The following is an 18,291-nucleotide window of genomic DNA, read 5'->3' as shown; positions in this document are numbered from 1 at the left end:
CTGGCTTCTTTCACTTAGCATAATGTTTTCAAGGTTTATCCATGTTGTAGCATATATCAATACTTTATTCCTTTTTATAGCTGAATAATATTCCTTTGTATGTACATACCGCAATTTGTTTATTTGTTCATTTGTTGGTGGACATTTGTGTCTCCACCTTTTAGCTATCATGCATAGTGCTGTTAGGAACATGTGTGTACAAGAATTTGTTGGAGTACCCGTTTGCAATTCTCTTGGGAATCTGGGAGTGGAATTGCTGGGCCGTATGGTAGCTCTGTATTTAACTTTTTGAGGAACCGCCAAGCTGTTTCCTGTGGCAGCTGCACCATTTTATCTTCTCACCAGCAATGTACAAGGGTTTGTCAATTTATTTTTAATGAAGAACACAATAAGATGGAGAAAGAAAAGAGAAAATATGTGTGGCCTTTGAGTTTATTAGAGCTTTGTGTCTCAGATTTTGCCTGATGGACTTATTAAATATTTAGCATCACTTTAGTGCTAAGAATGAAATTTAGCTCAGGGAAATGTATCTAATCTATTTTAAGAGGTGAACAGACTAGGAAGTGAAGATCAGAGAAGTGAGGAAAGGGAAATTTAAATAGACTGTAAAATCCTTGAGGGAAAGGCCCTATTTGTCTTTGTGTCCTCTGCATTTAGTAAAATTCTTGGCATGTTGTAGTGTTGGGTCCCCAGGACTACCCTAGGTCCAATGATTGGCTTGGATTTACAGAACTCGGCGTATAGTCACACTCCTGGCTGTGAGTTATGACAGTGAAAGCATATGAAGGGAAATCAGCAGGGGGAGAAAGTGTATGGGGTGAAGTCCAGCAGAAATCAGACCCAAGCTTCCAAGAGTTCCTCCCAGGGGAGGTGCACAGGGTGTGCTTACTGCCTTCTGCAGCGCGTTGTGTCAGTGTTGTCTACCAGAGAAGCTCAGTCGAGACTCAGTGCTGAGATTTTCCCTTTTTTGGGGTGGGTAGGAGGGGTTGTTCACAGAGGCCAGCACCCTAGTTCACCCTCTGCCTAGTGTACACCAAAATTCCAGACTCCCAGAAGGAAAGCAAGTGTTCAGCATGAACCATATTGTTTGCATGCCTTAGGCCCAATGAGCCACTCTGAACAGTTTTGGGAATAGTTCCCCCCCGAAATCTAAGTTCCCAGACACTAGCCAAGGCCACCCTTGCAAGCTGCCCTTTCTAAGGATAGTAGTCAGGCCTGCTATGTTCATTCTTTTCCTGTACATGGATGTTTAGTTCCTTAAAAAGTGTTGCTAGGTTCTGTGAAGAAAAATAAATGCCATAGTAGAGAACCAGCAGGGACTTTAACGTCAGACAGACCTGGATTTGTATTATTGTAGGCAAATTACATAGCTTTCTGAGCCTCAGTTTTCTTACTATAGAGAGTTGCAGAGTTGTAGTGAGAATACAGAGTAATGATATGTAGAAAACACTAAGCATAATGTCTGTCTTGTACACAGAAGGTGGCTGTTAACATTTTGTTTCAGCTCAGCCTGTAGCAGTCTGGGGCCAATCAGGAGAGAGACTATAAGTAATATGGACAGAGAATTTAATATAAAGAGTTACTGGGGCTGGCCTGGTGGTATAGTGGTTAAGTTCATGCACTCTGCTTCGGTGTACTGGGGTTCATGGTTCAGATCCTGGGCGTGGACCTACACACCACTCATCAAGCCGTGCTGTGGCAGCGTCCCACATACACAATAGAGGAAGATTAGCACAGATGTTAGCTCAGGGCCAGTCCTCCTCACACACACACACACACAGACACAGACACAGACACAGACACAAACAGAGTTATTTACTATAACAGAAGGTTGAAGTAATGAGGGATTGGCTTTTAAGAAGTAAAGAGAACTTTAAAGAATAGCAGATGTAATATAATAGCAGGTATAATGTAATGTATAGTATGGTTGACATAAGATAAAATATCTTTAATATAATTAATATATAATAGTCACTACCCCAGAGCTGAGATAAAGCACCCAGAAGGAAACCTGTCTTCCCCTCCCTCCTTTCCCCTGCACTCTGGGCTGAGATCCAGGCCGTGTTGGAGAGGGCATGTCTGTGGCTCTCTGAGTGGCAGAGAAGTAAATCCCTGTGATGTCAGACCTGCAGAACTTGTTGCATAAAGTTGCCAAAAATCTACCCTTTAGGGTACTGGGGCAAGCTGTTGACAGGGAGTTGTGTTACAGAGGCACTCTGCTGTGTAACAGCCCAGAGAGGGTTCCTGGAGGAAGGTGCTGCCTACTGCATGCTCCTGGCTGCTGTGCACTGTAGGAACTGGGAAGGAAGGAAACCCCTTGCAGAAGCTGAGAAAGCACACTGGGACCAGGAAGCAAAACCCTGTCCTCCTAACATACACTCCTGTGCTCTCGACTGACAAAGCTTGACATGGTGCATGCTGACAAAGAAAAAATATTTAAAGGGCCCAGATCTGTTTTTCACAGAGCAGGCATAAAAGGATGAATTTGGAGCTGAGAATTAATTGATAACCAGCATATGAATAGAATGAATATTTAATTCCAAATGCTCAGAAACCGGGAAGAGGATGGCAAATAAATCTAAGGAACTTCAAATATAAATAAGACATGGGCAAAAAAACCTGAAGTTGGACCTTTAACTTACACCGTGTACAGAAATTAACTCAGAATGGATCAAAGACCTGTATATAAGAGCTGAAACTATAAAATTCTTAAAGGAAAACAGGATTAAATCTTGGTGACCTTGGATTTGGCAATGGATTCTTGGATATGACACCAAAAGCACACATAAAAGGAAGAAATAGATAAATTGAACTTCAGTTTGAAAATTAAAAACTTTTGTGCATCAAAGGATGCTATCAACAGAGTGACAGGGTAGCCCACGGATGGGAGAAGATATTTAGAAATCATGTATCTGATAAGGGATTAATATCCAAAGCATATAAAGAACTCCTACAACTCAACAACAGAAAGACAGCCTGATTAAAAACTGGTCACAAAACTTACATAGACATTTCTCCAAAGAATGGCCAAGCAGCACATGAAATGATGCTCAGCACTAATCACAGGGGAAATGCAAATGAAGACCACAGTGAGATAACACTTCATGCTCATTAGAGTGGTCATTGTACTAAACAAAAAGCAGAAAATAATAAGTGTTGGTGAGGATGTGGAGAAATTAGAACCCTTGTACATTGCTGGTGGGAATGTAAAATGCTGCATTTGCTGTGGAAAAGGGTATGGCATTGCCTCAAAAAGTTAAACATAGAATTACCAATAATCTAGCACTTCTACTTCTGGGTATATACCAGAAGAATTGAAAGCAGGGACTCCCAAAGATATTTGTACATCCATATTCATGGCAGCATTGTTCACAGTATCCAGAAAGTGGAAGCAACCTCAGTGTAAATGAACAGATGAATGCATAAATGGAAATTCTGACTCACGCTCAATGTGGATGAACCATGAAGACATTATGCTAAGTGAAATAAGCCAGTCACGAAAGGACAGATAGTGTCTGGTTCCACTTATGTGAGGCAGTACAGTAGGCACATTGGTGGAGACAGGAAGTAGAATGGCGGTTGCCAGGAGATGGGGGAAGGTGGGAATGGGGAGTTCAATGGGTGTGGAGTTTCAGTTAGAGAAAGTTGTAGAGATGGTTGGTGGTGATGGTTACACAACAGTGTGAATGTACTTAATGCCGCAGAACTGTAAACTTAAAAATGATTGAGGGGCCGGCTCCGTGGCCGAGTGGTTAAGATCGCGAGTTCCGCTGCGGCGGCCCAGGGTTCGGATCCTGGGCGCAGACATGGCACCGCTTGTCAGGCCACGTTGAGGCGGCGTCCCACATCCACAACTAGAACGACCTGCAACTAAGATATACAACTATGTATCAGGGGAGTTTGGGAAATAAAGCAGAAAAAAAAAAAAAAGATTGGCAACAGTTGTCAGCCCAAGTGCCAATCCTTCAAAAAAAAAAAAAAAAGGAAGATTGGCAACAGTTGTTAGCCTAGGTGCCAATCTTTAAAAAAAAAAAAAATGATTGAAATGGCAAATTTTATGTTATTTATCTGTAACCACAGTTTTTAAAAGAAAAAAATAAAAGGAAACTGCTGAAGAATATTTATAGTATGTATGCTCTCAAACCTTAATATTGGAAAGGATAGATTGAAGGAGAATTTTATGTATTATTTATGTACTTAAATAGAATATTGTTATCATGATTCAATGTTAATTAAAAAAATAAATGAGAACAGAATGGATTTGTAAAGGAAATTTAAAGAACTGGAAATGTTAGCCAGTTAGGAATTGATCCCCGCAGAGTGGGCTGCTTAGCTGTATGAAGCATGCATATGTCACAAAAGGCAAAGTTGCTTTGGTCACCTTAGAGGTAATCTCCTTCATTCTCTCATTGAATGATGGAATCAATTTACATCGTCACTAATTTTTATCTGGTTTTTGAACTCTTCAGTGAGGCTGGATGGCCGTTTGGCACATGTTCCTAGAGAACTGATGTTAGAGCAAACTAAGAAAAGTTGAAGCTTCGTTATTTGGAAATGTGTTACTTTGTGGGAGTGAGTCCTGCAGACTGATTCAATTTCCCTCTAAGTTATTTGCAACTGGTAAGCCATGGGGGTGGGGAAGGAATTCTTGTGGAGCTTCTCCTGTATGTCCACTACTGTGCTGGGTAGGCTTCACCTGAATTACCTCATTTAATCATCAGAACTTTACGAGGGAGAGATTATCTGTTACACAGCTGAGAAAATTGAGGCTCGCAGAAATGAAGTGATTTGACCAGAGTCTCATAGTTAGAAATTGACCCAGCCAGTGTTTGAGTCTGTGTCTCTTTGACTGCCAAAGTCCACGCTTTCTCTGTTGCATCGTGAAAGGAGCGAGTTAGATCTGCAATTAGCAGAGTCTGGGACATGAAAAGCTTACATGATTTGAGCGTCGAGAGTTCTCCATTCTAAGTCCTCATTTATTTGGTTGAATGACTATGGACAGAGCACTTCTCTGACTCTTGAGGTTCCTCACCTATAAAGAAAAAAGGTTTGATTGGTTATCTCTTAGAAACCTGTGACTGCTATTGAAAAGAGGAAATTTTAGTGTGTTTCAGGTGGGCTGGGAGGACTCAATCCCTGTGTCAGATTTTAACATAAAACGTACTGCTTACACTAGGGCATTTTTATTCTTTTTTTCTTTTTTTCCTGAGGAAGATTAGCTCTGAGCTAACTGCTGCCAATCCTCCTTTTTGCTGAGGAAAGCTGGCCCTGAGCTAACATCCATGCCCATCTTCCTCTGCTTTATATATGGGACGCCTACCACAGCATGGTGTGCCAAGTGGTGCCATGTGCGCACCCAGGTTCCAAACTGGCGAACCCTGGTCCGCCACAGCAAAAAGTGCGCACTTAACCACTGTGCCACTGGGCTGACCCCTAGAGCATTTTTAACTTAAAACAGGGTGTTTGGAGTGGTGAATATAACAAAGAACTACCATCAGTTGTCTTGATGGGGAGGTGGAATGAATTATGTTTTATTTTATTGTAGCATGAAAGCTTAGTTTACCAGTTCCCAGTTGGATCTTATGTTAGAGCCATGTTGTTAGTTACTACCAGGTTCCTATCTATTATAAGCTGTCACCTTATCTTTGGGTACCTTGGATCCTGTATGTGAGCAGGGTGGTACCCTGTGGTATCACTCTCTCTTCCTGAGCAAAGGTACTGGTTGCTGGGATTGGTCTTTGCACATAAAGCATTTGAAACTTAGGTGCATGTTCAGTTCCGGTGGTGTTCCCTTCCGTGTCCCATTTCAAAAATAGGCTTAATACTTGAGAAACAGTAACTTTGGCTGCCAAACAAGGTTCTGACATATCCTGGGAAGCCTGAATTTTTTTCCCCAGCCAGTATGGTCTAAATCAGTCTTTCTCTCCATTGTTAAATGTGTGTAAGGGAATGTGAAATGCATTTTCAACAGAGAGTGAGTCAAATGCAAATCTGGGCTTGTACTATTACCCAAGTTTTGCTTGTAGAGGATAGCTTTATTTCTTACTTTCCTTTGCTTCTTTTTATTTTCCTCTCCCCAAAATTGCTTGGCAGCAAGAGTTTATTTTGTTCCATTCTCAATATTTTCTTCCCCTTCCATTTTGTGAAACGGGTTTGATTTGTTAAACACAAAAGACAACAGGATGTTTTTTTCTTTTTTATTGAGGTCATAATGGTTTACAACGTTGTGAAATTGCAGGTGTACATTATTATTTATCAGTATTCTGTATAGACTACATTGTGCTCCCCACCAGTAGTCTAGTTTTTTCTTTTTTTTTTTTGGTGAAGAAGGTGGGCTCTGAGCTAACATCTGTTGCTAGTCGTCGTATTTTGCTTGAGGAAGATTGGCCCTGAGCTAACGTCTGTGCCAATCTTCCTCTAATTTTTTGTGTGTAAGATGCTGCCACAGCATGGCTTGATGAGTGGTGTGTAGGTCTTTGTCTGGGATCTGAACCTGTGAACCCCGGGCCACTGAAGTGGAGCGTGCAAACTTAACCACTATAACACCAGGCTGGCTCCGCCAATAATCTAATTTGTGTCCATCACCATTTATATGAGCCCATTTACCCCTTTCACCCACCCCTCAACCCACTTTCCCTCTAGTAACCACTAATCTGTTATCTTTGTCCGTGTATTTGTTTATCTTCCACATATGAGCCGAGCCAAAGCATGTGGTGGCTGTCCTTCTCTGTTCGGGCTATTTCCCTTAACATAGTACCCCAAAGTTGCATTCATGTTGTTGCAAATGGGATGATTTTGTCTTTTTTTGTGGCTAAGTATTCCATTCATATATATATCACATCTTCTTTATCCATTCATCAGTTGTTGGGAACTTGGGTTGCTTCCACTTCTTGGCTATTGTCAATAATGCTGCAATGAACATAGGGGTACGTAAGTCTCTTTGAAGTGTTGATTTCAGGTTCTTTGGATAAATACCAAGTAGTGGGATAGCTGGATTGTATGGTATTTCTATTTTAAATTTTTTCAGAAATCTCCATACTGTTTTCCTTAGTGCCTGCACTAGTTTGCATTCCCATCAGCAGTGTATGAGGGTTCCCTTTTCTCCACATCCTCTCCAACACTTGTCATCTTCTGTCTTGGTGATTATAGCCATTCTAAGGGATGCAAGGTGACATCTCATTGTAGTTTTGATTTACATTTCTCTAATGATTAGTGCCTGTTGATCATCTGTGTCTCTTCTTTGGAAAAATGTTGGTTCGTATTCTCTGCCCATTTTTTGATCAGGTTGTTTGATTTTTTGTTGTTGAGTTGTATGAGTTCTCTATATATCTTGGATATTAACCCCTTGTCAGATAGATGATTTGCAAATATTTTCTCCCAGTTGGTGGGTTATCTTTTCATTTTGTTCATGGTCTCCTTTGCCTTGCAGAAGCCCTTTCTGATGAAGTCCGGTTTGTTCATTTTTTCTTTTGTTTCCCGTGCCTGAGTAGACATGGTATTCCAAAAGATGCTGCTGAGACTGCTGTCAAAGAGTGTACTGCCTATATTTTCTTATAGGAGTTTTATGGTTTCAGGTCTTACCTTCAGGTCTTTAATCCATTTTGAGTTAATTTTTGTGTACAGCTAAAGATAACGGTCTACTTTGATTCTTTGGCATGTGGCTGTCCAGTTTCCCCAACACCGTTTATTAAAGAGACTTTCGCTTCTCCATTGTGTGTTCTGGCTCTTTTGTTGGAGATTAGCTGTCCACAGCTGTGTGGTTTTATTTCTGGGCTTTCAGTTCTGTTCTCTTGGTCTGTGTGTCTGTTTTTGTGCCAGTGCCATGCTGTTTTGATTACTATAGCTGTGTATATTTTGAAGGCGGGGATTGTGATGCCTTCAACTTTGTTCTTTTTTTTCAAGGTTGCCTTCACTATTCGGAGTCTTGTTGTTCCATATAAATTTTAGGATTCTTTGTTCTATTTCCATGAAGAATGTCATTGGGATTCTGATTGGGATTGCATTGAATCTGTAGATTGCTTTGGGTAATATGGACATTCTAACTATGTTTATTCTTCCAGTCTGTGTGCATGGAATATCTTTCCATTTCTTTATGTCATCTTTGATTTCTTTCAATAGTGTCTTAAAATTTTCAGTATATAGCTCTTTCACCTGTTTGGTTAAATTTATTTCTATATATTTTATTCTTTTTTTTGTGATTGTATGTGGGATTGTATTCTTGAGTTCTCTTTCTGCTAGTTTTTTATGAGAGTATAGAAATGCAACTGATTTTTGTTAGTGATTTTGTACCCTGCAACTTTGCTGTAGTTGTTGATTATTTCTCATACTTTTCTGATGCATTCTTTAGGGTTTTCTGTGTATAGAATCATGTCATCGGCAAACAGCAAGAGTTTCACTTCTTCCTTTCCAATTTGGATTCCTTTTCTTTCTTTTTCTTTCCTAATTGCTCTGGCCCAAACCTCCAGGACTATGTTGAATAAGAGTGGCGAGAGTGGGCACCCTTGTCTTGTTCCTTTTCTCAGAGGGATGGCTTTCTGTTTTTCACTGTTGAGTATGATGTTGGTTGTGGGTTTGTCATATATGGCCTTTATTATGTTGAGGTACTTCCCTTCTATACCCATTTTATTGAGAGTTTTTATCATAGATGGGTGTTGGATCTTGTCAAATGCTTTCTCTGCGTCTATTGATGATCATGTGACTTTTATTCATTTTGTTACTGTGGTGTATCACATTGATTGATTTGCAGATGTTGAATCATCCCTGTGTCCCTGGTATAAATCCCACTTGATTGTGGTGTATGATCCTGTTAATATATTGCTGTAGCAGGGTGGGTTTTTAAATTTGTTTCTTTGGTTGCTTGGTCTAACTTCATCGTACATTTCCAGGGTTCTGCACTCTGCTCCTAGACAACCCTTTTCAGTGATAGCAGCAGTAAGAGATACTCTTGTAATAAATCTCTGGGTGGTGAGCACATGATCTGTTAAGCAGGTGTAACCAGGGGAGATTGGCAGAGTGGTGTCTTCCTTAGGCTCCTCAGTTAGTGCTTTATTGATCGTTGCTTAGGGTTTATGGCTAGTATATTACGTCACTGCTGTATTTCCGAACAGAAAGCAGGGCTTTTTTGATCTTCTGTGTTGGTAAGTCCTCTTAGCACCTCTCTTTTAACTGTATTTTACAAATGCTGAGGAAATAGTGCTTTTGTTTTTCCTCTCAGGTGCAGTATTCTGGGTAATTTTTTTAAAAATATTTTATTTTTTTCCTCTTTCTCCCCAAAGCCCCCCAGTACATAGTTGTATATTCTTCGTTGTGGGTCCTTCTAGTTGTGGCATGTGGGACGCTGCCTCAGCGTGGTTTGATGAGCAGTGCCATGTCTGCGCCCAGGATTCGAACCGACGAAACACTGGGCCGCCTGCAGCGGAGTGCACGAACTTAACCACTCGGCCACGGGGCCAGCCCCATATTCTGGGTAATTTTAATTTGGAATGAGCGAACATATTGGCTAATCATTCATAAATGATATTGATGATTTTCAGAATGAATTGAGAAAAGTGGCTTTAGAAACCATTGTGTCTTTTCAGCATGCGTCGGTCCGTCACGGTACTGGAGGTCTTGTCCTCCAGTAAGAGGTTAGAGGCATTATCCATCCCCTACGCCTGCACACAGTTTTCCAGAAGATCTTCTGGAGTCCTTTAGTTCTTTTTATAGATATTAGTTATGGTATCAGTCACAGTATCTTGTACTCATTGTGCTTCTGAACTTCTCAAGGGCGAGGATACCAGCACTGCACTTGTCATAAAACAATTGTCCAGTCCACTCCTACTGAATAAATGAAGGATTCTTCTCCTTAAATGGATTTTCCAAACATAGGTGCGTGTGGGAGCTTCTCAGCAGCCGCTGAAGAATACAGAAGTCAGGTGGTGTTTCTCTTCACTTCTCTCAGTGTCCACTATACCTGCACAATCCATCGTAGATGCTCCATTTGACAGTTACTTAAGGATTTTTCTGTTACTCTTTCACATGTCCACTAACCAGAAGCTTCTAAATAGGTTTAATTGCTGACCTCTGTAGTCAGTAAGGATTCATGTGGTTGATATTTTATTTCTTACGTATTCTTTGTATTTTGAGCAGCCTCTGTGCCTAGGCAGAGTCAGGTTCTGAGTCTTTCAGTCTTACTGGGCCAATAGCTCTTGCTCATATGCGCTTAGCTGCTAAAGTGCTTCCCCTTTGGAGTTTATCCCATCGGATTTCTGTCCCATCTGTTCCATTGGCTTGTAATGGAATTAGCCTGTAATTCCATCTTTGCTTTAAGTATCAGTTATTATTTTACACTGATTAAAAACTCAGGTCTGCCAGTCTTTAGACAATTAGAATCGTCCTCACCAGGACCCGAGGAGTGTTTGTTACTGGTTGTCACGAAGTAACAGAAGACTGGGCGTGGAGTTAAGACTGAGTCTCAGGGCAGCCCAGTCACTCTCAGTGGGTATTTGGCCTCAAGCAAATCACTTAATTTTTCTGAAATTCAGTTTGTCATCTGTAAAATGAGAGTTATAAAATCTATTTTCTGCATTGTGAGGTGTTTTTATAAGTTATAAAACACTATGAAACACTGGTAATAGTGATTTTTTTTTCTTGGTTCTTTTCAATACTCTAAGTAATACATGAATTTTACATTTTGTAAAATTCAAACAATTCAGATAAAACATGCTCTTTTGACCTTCCACAAATCTTATTCTTCTCCCTAGAGTCAGCACCGTTAGAAGTTTGTTGTGTATCCTTCTAGATCTTCTCTGTGTATTTCTTTACATTTTTTTGCATGTAGCACTACCTCTTTTTGTATTGTGATATAAAAAAAATAGCACACTGACTATTCTGCTATGATTTAATATGATTGGAGATAGTTTGTAGAAATTTTAACTTTTTAAAAACTTGCACAGAGGATGCCAAAATAATACAGTAGTTGATAAGACTCTTCCCCTGTTACTGCTGGAGGCTGAGGTTCTTTCTGGGTTTTCACTATTACAAACAGTGCCTTGAAAATCTTTCCACTTGCTGCTTTGAGCACCTGTGCAGGTGGTTCTCTAGAGTGGATACAGAGATCAGAGATGGGAAATTACAAAAAGGTATGTGCATTTAATATGTTAATAATTCCTGTCAATTTGCTTTCCCAAACTGGTCCCAGTATGCTTATATTCCTACTATTAGATGTGAAGGTATCCGTTTACTCTTCTTCTTGCCAACTTGTGATATCTTCATTTTCATTTTTGCCAATCTCATGAATGAAAAATGGTGTCTCAAATCTAGAAGAATGTTCACGGGCAACATGGTTTGAGAGCACAAACAAAAAGCATAACCGGAAACAATTTAAATGTCTATTAACAGGAAAATAAGACAAATTGTGCTGTATTCATAAGTAGAATACTAAACAGTAGTCAGCTTAGTGAAATAGAAGTGGAGATGAACCTCATAGTATCAAGCAAAAAAAGGAGATTGCTAAAGAGTATGTACAATAGGATCCATTTCTATAAAATCCAAAAACAAGGGGCCGGCCTGTGGCCGAGTAGTTAAGTTCACACGCTCCGCTTCGGCGGCCCAGGGTTTCGCTGGTTTGGATCCTGGGCCTGGACATGGCACCGCTCGTCAAGCCATGCTGAGGCAGCGTCCCACATGCCACAACTAGAAGGACCCACAACTAAAAATATACAACTGTGTACCTGGCAGCTTCAGGGAGAATAAGGAAAAATAAAATCTTAAAAAGAAAAATCCAAAAACATGCAGAGTTAATGCATTTTGAAGGGACACATATGTACATAGTAAAATTAAAAAGGAAAGCAAGCCTTTGTCACTAAGTATAGGCCACTTTCAGAGAGGTAGGGAGTTTCTGAGGACTGGAGAGTTCCAAATAGCCTTATCTGAGAGATGGGGAAGAACAAAGAATATGGCTTTGCTAAGGCAGGTGGAGGAGTAAATCCATTTCTTCTGACACATCTCTGTGCAGCCTGTTACATCTGTCTTTGCTGTTAAAGTTTTTGAAGATACTGGCTTGTAGGAATGTGCTTTCTTTTTCTTGCTGAGGAAGATTGGCCCTGAGCTAACACTTGCTGCCTATCTTCCTCTTTTTGCTTGAGGAAGATTGGCCCTGAGCTAACGTCTGTGCCAGTCTTCCTCTATTTTGTATGTGGGATGCCTCCACAGCGTGGCTGATGAGTGGAGCAGATCCACACCCGAGATCTGAACCTGTGAACCTGGGTTGCCAAAGCAGAGCACATGGAACTTTAACCACTTGGCCACAGGACCAGCCCCCCTGATTACTTTCTTAATCATATAATTCCTTTCCCAGACACTCTTGAAATATTCGCTCTAATACTGAATGGTTATTAGAATTGTTGTGAGAGAAGAGAACTTGATAAAATGGAAAGAACGGGGGCTTTGGAGTCCAACAGACCCGTGTTGAAACTTGGACTTTCCACCTAATACCTATGCTTTCTTATCTCCTTCTTTTTGCTGCTTTCTCTTCCTCCTTCCCTCCGTCCTGAAACTATACCCGATTAGTTGCTCAGTATCGAGTGTTTATCATCATCATTGTTAAAATCTGTACGGAATGGTGTTGAAATAAATTTGTAGAATCCAAAACAAACGCGGACTTGTGGGTTTCAGAAGGAGTCCTGTTCTTTGGGTATAGTCTAAGCTGTATATGTGTCCCATGTAAAAATTAGTGTGAAAATAGCCAACATTGCTTGTAGTTATTATTATTTTTAAATAACAGGTTTATTGACATAAAATTCACAGACCAAAGCATACCTTTTTAAAGGGTTTTTGATGGTTTTTAGTATAATCATAGAATTGTGCAACCATCATCACTATCTAATTCCAGAACATTTCATCACCAAAAATAAACCCAGTACCCATTAGGAGTCACTCCTTATTTCTCCCCTTTAGTCCCTGGAGCTACTCATTGACTTTCTTTCCCTATGGATTTGCGCATTCTGGATATTTTATATAAATGGAATTATACAATTTGTGGCCTTTCGTTTGTGGCTTTTTTACTTACCATAATGTTTTCAAGATTTATCCATGTTGTATCACTGGTTCATTCCTTTTATTGCCGAATGATGTTCAATTTTGGATATACGACACTTTCTTTATCCATTCATCAATTAATGGACATTTGGAGTGTTTCTACTGTTTGGCTATTAGGTGTTAACCTGAAAATAGAGAGCCAAAATGAGAGGTAGAGAGGCATTTATTTTGGGATCAAAGAATTGCATTTTGGGGAGCACAGATTCAGATAGAAACACAAATAGTGTCCCGATTACAGGAGAGGGGCTCATGATTTTTTTTTGGGAAAAAGGGAAGAAAGTGAGTTAAGTTGTGTTTAAGAAGAGTTCGCTGATACTAGGTGAGGTAAGGCTCGCCTTGTCCTTCATCATTGATTGGTTAGCAATTCGGTCATCAGCAAAGTCCAGTTTCATCAGGCCTTACAGACAGGCTGTTCTTGTCCTTACTGCCTTCTTGGAATGTTGGCGGTTTGGTCCAGTTTGGAAGATCAAGAAAACAAGACATGCAAGGCACTTCCTCTGAAATGGCTGCTCTGACTCTGTTTTAATACGGCTCTACTCATGTCATCTTTCACATATCAAATAATGCTGCTATCAACATTCATGTACAAGGTTTTGTGTGGGCATGTGTTTTCAGTTTTCTTGATTATATTTAGGTGTGGAATTGCTGGGTCATATGGTAACTTTTCTTGTGTGTGTGTGAGGAAGATTGGCCCTGAGCTAACATCTATTGCCAGTCTTACTCCATTTTATGTGAGATGCCGCCACAGCATGGCTTGACAAGCGGTGCTAGGTCCAAACCTGGGATCCAAACCTGTGAACCCTGGGCTGCGGAAGTGGAGTACTCGAACTTAACCACTATACCACTGGGCTGGCCCCTGGTAACTCTTTTTTAACATTTTGAGGGACTGCCAAACTGTTTCCAAAGTGGCTGTATCATTTTATATTCCCACCAGCAATGTACAAGATTCCGGTTTCTCCACATCCTTGCCAATGCTTGTTATTGTTTGACCTTTTGATTATAGCTATCCCAGTGGATGTGAAGTGTTATCTCATTTGGATTTGGTTTGGATTTGCCTAATGATGTTGAGCATCTTTTCATGTGCTTACAGGCCATTTGTATATCTTCTTAGGAGAACTCCCTCTTCAAATTCTTTGTCCATTTTAAAATTTGGGTTATTTGTCTTTTTGTTGTTGAGTTGTAAGAGTCTTTTCAATATTCTGAATCCAAGTCCCTTATCAGACATAAGATTTGCAAATATTTTCTCCTGTTTTCTGGGTTGTCTTTTCAGTAACTTGATGGTGTCTTTTCCACCCCAGCTTTATTGAGATATAATTGACATAAACGACTGTGCAGGTTTAAGGCGTACAAGTTGATTTGATACACTTATATATTTCAAAGTGATTACCACCGTAGTGTTAGCTAACACCTGCATCATGTCACAAAAATTACCTTTTCTTTTTTTGTAGTGAGAACATTTAAGATCTGCTCTCTTAGCGGCTTTCACATGTATGACCCAGTGTTATTAACGGTAGGAACTGTGCTGTGCATTAGCTCCCCAGAATTGGTGGTGTCCTTTGAAGCATGAAAGCTTTTAATTTTGATGGAGTCCAGTTTATCTTTTTCCTTTATTACTTGTGTCTGGATGTCATATTGAAGAAAGTATTACCTATCCAGGTCATGAAGATTTACTCCTATCTTTTCTTCTAAGAGTTATGGCTTTAGGTGTATGACCTATTTTGAGTTAATTTTGTATGGGATGTAAGACAGTTCCAACTTCCTTCTTTTACGTGCCGCACACCCAGTTTTCCCAGCTCTATGTGTTGAAAAGGCAGTTCTTTCCCCCATTGATTTTCTTAGCACCTTTTCAAAACTCAGTTGATCATAACTGTAAGGATTTACTTGTGGACTCTCAATTGTATTGCATTGACCTATGTGTCTGTCGTTAGGCCAGTATTACGCTATCTTGATTACTGTAGCTTTGTAGTAAACTTTGAAATCAGGAAGTATAGGTCCTTCAGCTTTGTTCTTCTTTCTCAAGATTGTTTCGGCACCTATAAGTTTTTAAGGCAATTGTCTTTGGTGTGCTTTCTTTGAGTGACTTAATTTGTGAAATGTCCAAAATAGAGACTTAGGAATAAAAAAAGGAGAAGTTGGATTGTCTGTGATTGAGTCACTGACTCAATGCCTAAAGAATTTCTGGTTATCGAACTCCAGTTATTCATTTACACATTGTTTTGGGTGTCCACCATATGTTAACGCTGTGCTAGGTTGCGGGGAAAGCATGAGAAATAAGATACAGGGTCTCTGCACTGAGCGTAAGTTGACTCCTGGCTTTTGTGGTTTTGAAAGGAGTGTGGATTTTTGATTATTAAAGATATGGATATAATCAAAGCAGATATTATCATCAGGTGGAAAGTTTACTCTCACCTAGGATGTGAAAGTCCTATCAGTGAAAATTCTTTTTAACTTGTTATTCTGCTAGTAGGAATGAAAGTGCAAATGGGTGGAAGAAGAGGATGAATGTCTCTCAGGTAGCGCTGTTGAGCACTTTGAAAGGATCACAGAATCACCTTGTGTTCTCATTTACACTTTTGTGTGCACGTATATTTCCTCCCATTTAAAAGTTCCCTTGAAGGCAAGGGCCTTGTTTTATTCATCTTTCTTACTCTGTCATTCATCTACCAGTACTTTGAAAATATTAGGTATTCAATATATGTTGATTGAATGATTGAATGAGTGAAGTAATCCATAAATGAGCTTGTATTGTGTGACCTCATACTAAATTAGGGTTTGCATAGCCTTTATTAGCTATCATTCTTGTCCTCAAGGATGTTGATTTAATGATTAATGTGAAGTGAGACACTCAATATGATTCACCTTTACAAAAAAAAGATTGATTGAGTCATAAGTAATGTGAAAAGTAAATTGTACCAACAACTTAAGTAAGTTTTAACCTATGTCTGTGTTAGGAATTACTGGAGTCCGTAGGATGATGCGGGGTGGTTGAGGAAGTCTGGAACAGAGATAGACTTTCATCTAGGTTAGGAGAAATGAAGGAAAGCGGATTGATAGAGGGAAGGGGCTAAAACTTCTCCAGGTCAGGAGGAGGTTCTCAGTAGGGGTAGTACTGTCCCCTTTCCAGTCAGGGGACTTTTAGAAATGTGCGGATGTTCTTGGTGGCTCTAGTGTTGAGGAGTGCTATGGGCTTTTAGTGGCTGGGGCCTGCAGTGCTAAAGGTCTACAGTGCCAAGTTAAATTCTTCTGCCCCAAATCCCAGTAACTCCCTGTTTGAGATATACTGGGAAGGAGACAGATTTAGTTGTACAAAGAGGAAAACAGTGTTTATGAATAGTATTCCTAAGCGGACGGTTTTTGTTTGTTTTTGGTTTTTGCCATTGTAGAGGCTGGACTGGAAGATTGATGTAGTTAGGTAGAGTGGAATATAACCATGGGACATCTTCGGAACTGGGCAGGAATTTCTATTTGATCAATTTGGATGATTTTGATTATTCTTAACATTTTCTTTTGTCTTATAGTTTGATTTTCTTTTCTTTCTCTTAGAACGAGCCTCTGACCCCAGGTTATCATGGATTCCCAGCACGGGACAGCCAGGTTGGTATCTGCTGTTTGTAACTCAGATGATGTGTGAGTGTGTCTATGTGTATGTGTGTTTTACCTAAGGATGCTATGATAGACAACATTTCCTGAAATTATTTATTTTGGAGAGTGAAATGGTTAGTTTCAGCAATGAATTTACACTTAGAGATATAAATAAAATATATTTCTTAATCCGAAAAGTATTATAATCACATTATTGAAATTGTGGATATTATAGTGGAAAAAAATCACTCAAGCACAGTCATAATTGCTTTTGTTTTTGCTTCTCCAGGCTATATAATAGTTTTTAAACTGGGTTTTCTTGATGCCTCATAATTCTAAATGCTGGACTTGTCTCTTTATTCTCTGCCACTGAGGCCCTGCTTGCAGAGATTTTTTGAGTCCTACAATAATCTGCAACAAGAAAATTCCATTCTCCTCCCTGGGGGAATTCAGTCTTATGGTTTTAATCAGGGAAGGCTTGCTTGAGAGAGGGAAGTTTCTGCTGTCTGTCTTTGTTAGATAGGGTGGACGACTGAAAAAACCCCAGACCCTGTGGTGGCTTAGCGCAGGACTGCTTCCTACGAGACAGCCTCTGTGTGGTTTAGGTGAGAGTATAAAATGCCTCCCTGTCCTTTTGCTGTTTGAAGCCTTAAGCAGGTGAGGCTGGAGCAGTTAGAGTAGGAGAACAGGTCAGGCTGCCTCAGAGAAATGGTGTGGCACAAGCACCTCGCCTCTGGAATTTACCTCCTTGCTGGCTGAGAATTGTGACATTCTTCAGAGGATGTGAAAGGGTAGCTCCTAGAAATGTCTTGCTTGCCTATTCACCATTCCTTATAGGAAAACAAAAAGGTTACCATTATTAGACTTGTCTGAGGGATATGTGCCATCACGGTGCTAAACCAGAGGTTTGACGTCGTTCCCTTTTCCTGAAATTAACGGAATCTCATCAAAGCCCGTGAAACTGATCTTAAAAACTAGCATGGCCCTGTAATCAATACCCACCTGTTTGGAGGCCTTCCAGATTTGAGAGTATTTGCCCAATTCTTGCACTTTTGGTGCTGGGTTGACATCAGACTGGCCCCAGGTAGGGTATGGAGAAAAAGGGAGAGAAAAAGTCTTGTTTGTCTCCCAGTGGGATAGTCAGCATTGGAATTGAAGATTGTCCCTATAGAAGCTTTTGGTAAAAGATATGGTCATTTACCCCAAATCTAAAGAGAATACGAAGGACTTTTTTCTTTCTTTCTGGTTTGGGTATGCCCTAGAGCTTCTGTAAGCTGTGAAATTTGTGCCCTTTGACAGTAGCTCTATGACCTGGCCATACATCAGAAAAAATACTGTTGCGTGGAGGGCTATCCCCCGTCCTTGATTCTGATTGAGTAGCTTTAAGATTGGGTTTAGCCAGTCAAATATTTAGAAATCCCAACACATGATTCTGTGGTGCAGGCAAGGTCGAGAACTGCAACCATCCTATGGGCTGCTTTAGAAGGAGTGACATTTTCTGTTTCACCTTGTACTTTTCACCTAGGACCCTTGCGATATAAGGGGTCGTGGTCAGTCTCTTAATCTAGTCTTGCATAGTAATGCAAATATTTATTTATAAAATGCTGCTTATTTTGGTTATAGGCTTATTTT

At 40.1% G+C, this 18,291-nt stretch overlaps 1 protein-coding gene across 31 annotated transcripts in view; it reads left to right on the top strand.

Moving 5' to 3' along the window:
* Positions 1 to 18,291, top strand: part of RBFOX2 (RNA binding fox-1 homolog 2) — a 265,092-nt gene that overhangs the window by 65,327 nt on the left and 181,474 nt on the right. For 30 of the 31 annotated variants that reach the window (XR_011433672.1, XR_011433673.1, XR_011433671.1 and 27 more), the window contains exon 2: positions 16,621 to 16,671. The exons of the other annotated variant lie outside the window; for it this stretch is intronic. Coding sequence is in view for 24 of the 30 variants with exons in the window: in XM_070254237.1 (XP_070110338.1) it covers positions 16,621 to 16,671 (51 nt within the window). In the remaining 6 variants the exon portion in view is untranslated. The remainder of the gene's footprint in view (positions 1 to 16,620; positions 16,672 to 18,291) is intronic. 31 annotated transcript variants of the gene reach the window in all.

Source organism: Equus caballus, chromosome 28, assembly GCF_041296265.1.
Source record: "Equus caballus isolate H_3958 breed thoroughbred chromosome 28, TB-T2T, whole genome shotgun sequence".
Lineage (NCBI taxonomy): Eukaryota > Metazoa > Chordata > Mammalia > Perissodactyla > Equidae > Equus > Equus caballus.
This window is presented reverse-complemented; position numbering and strand designations above follow the sequence as displayed.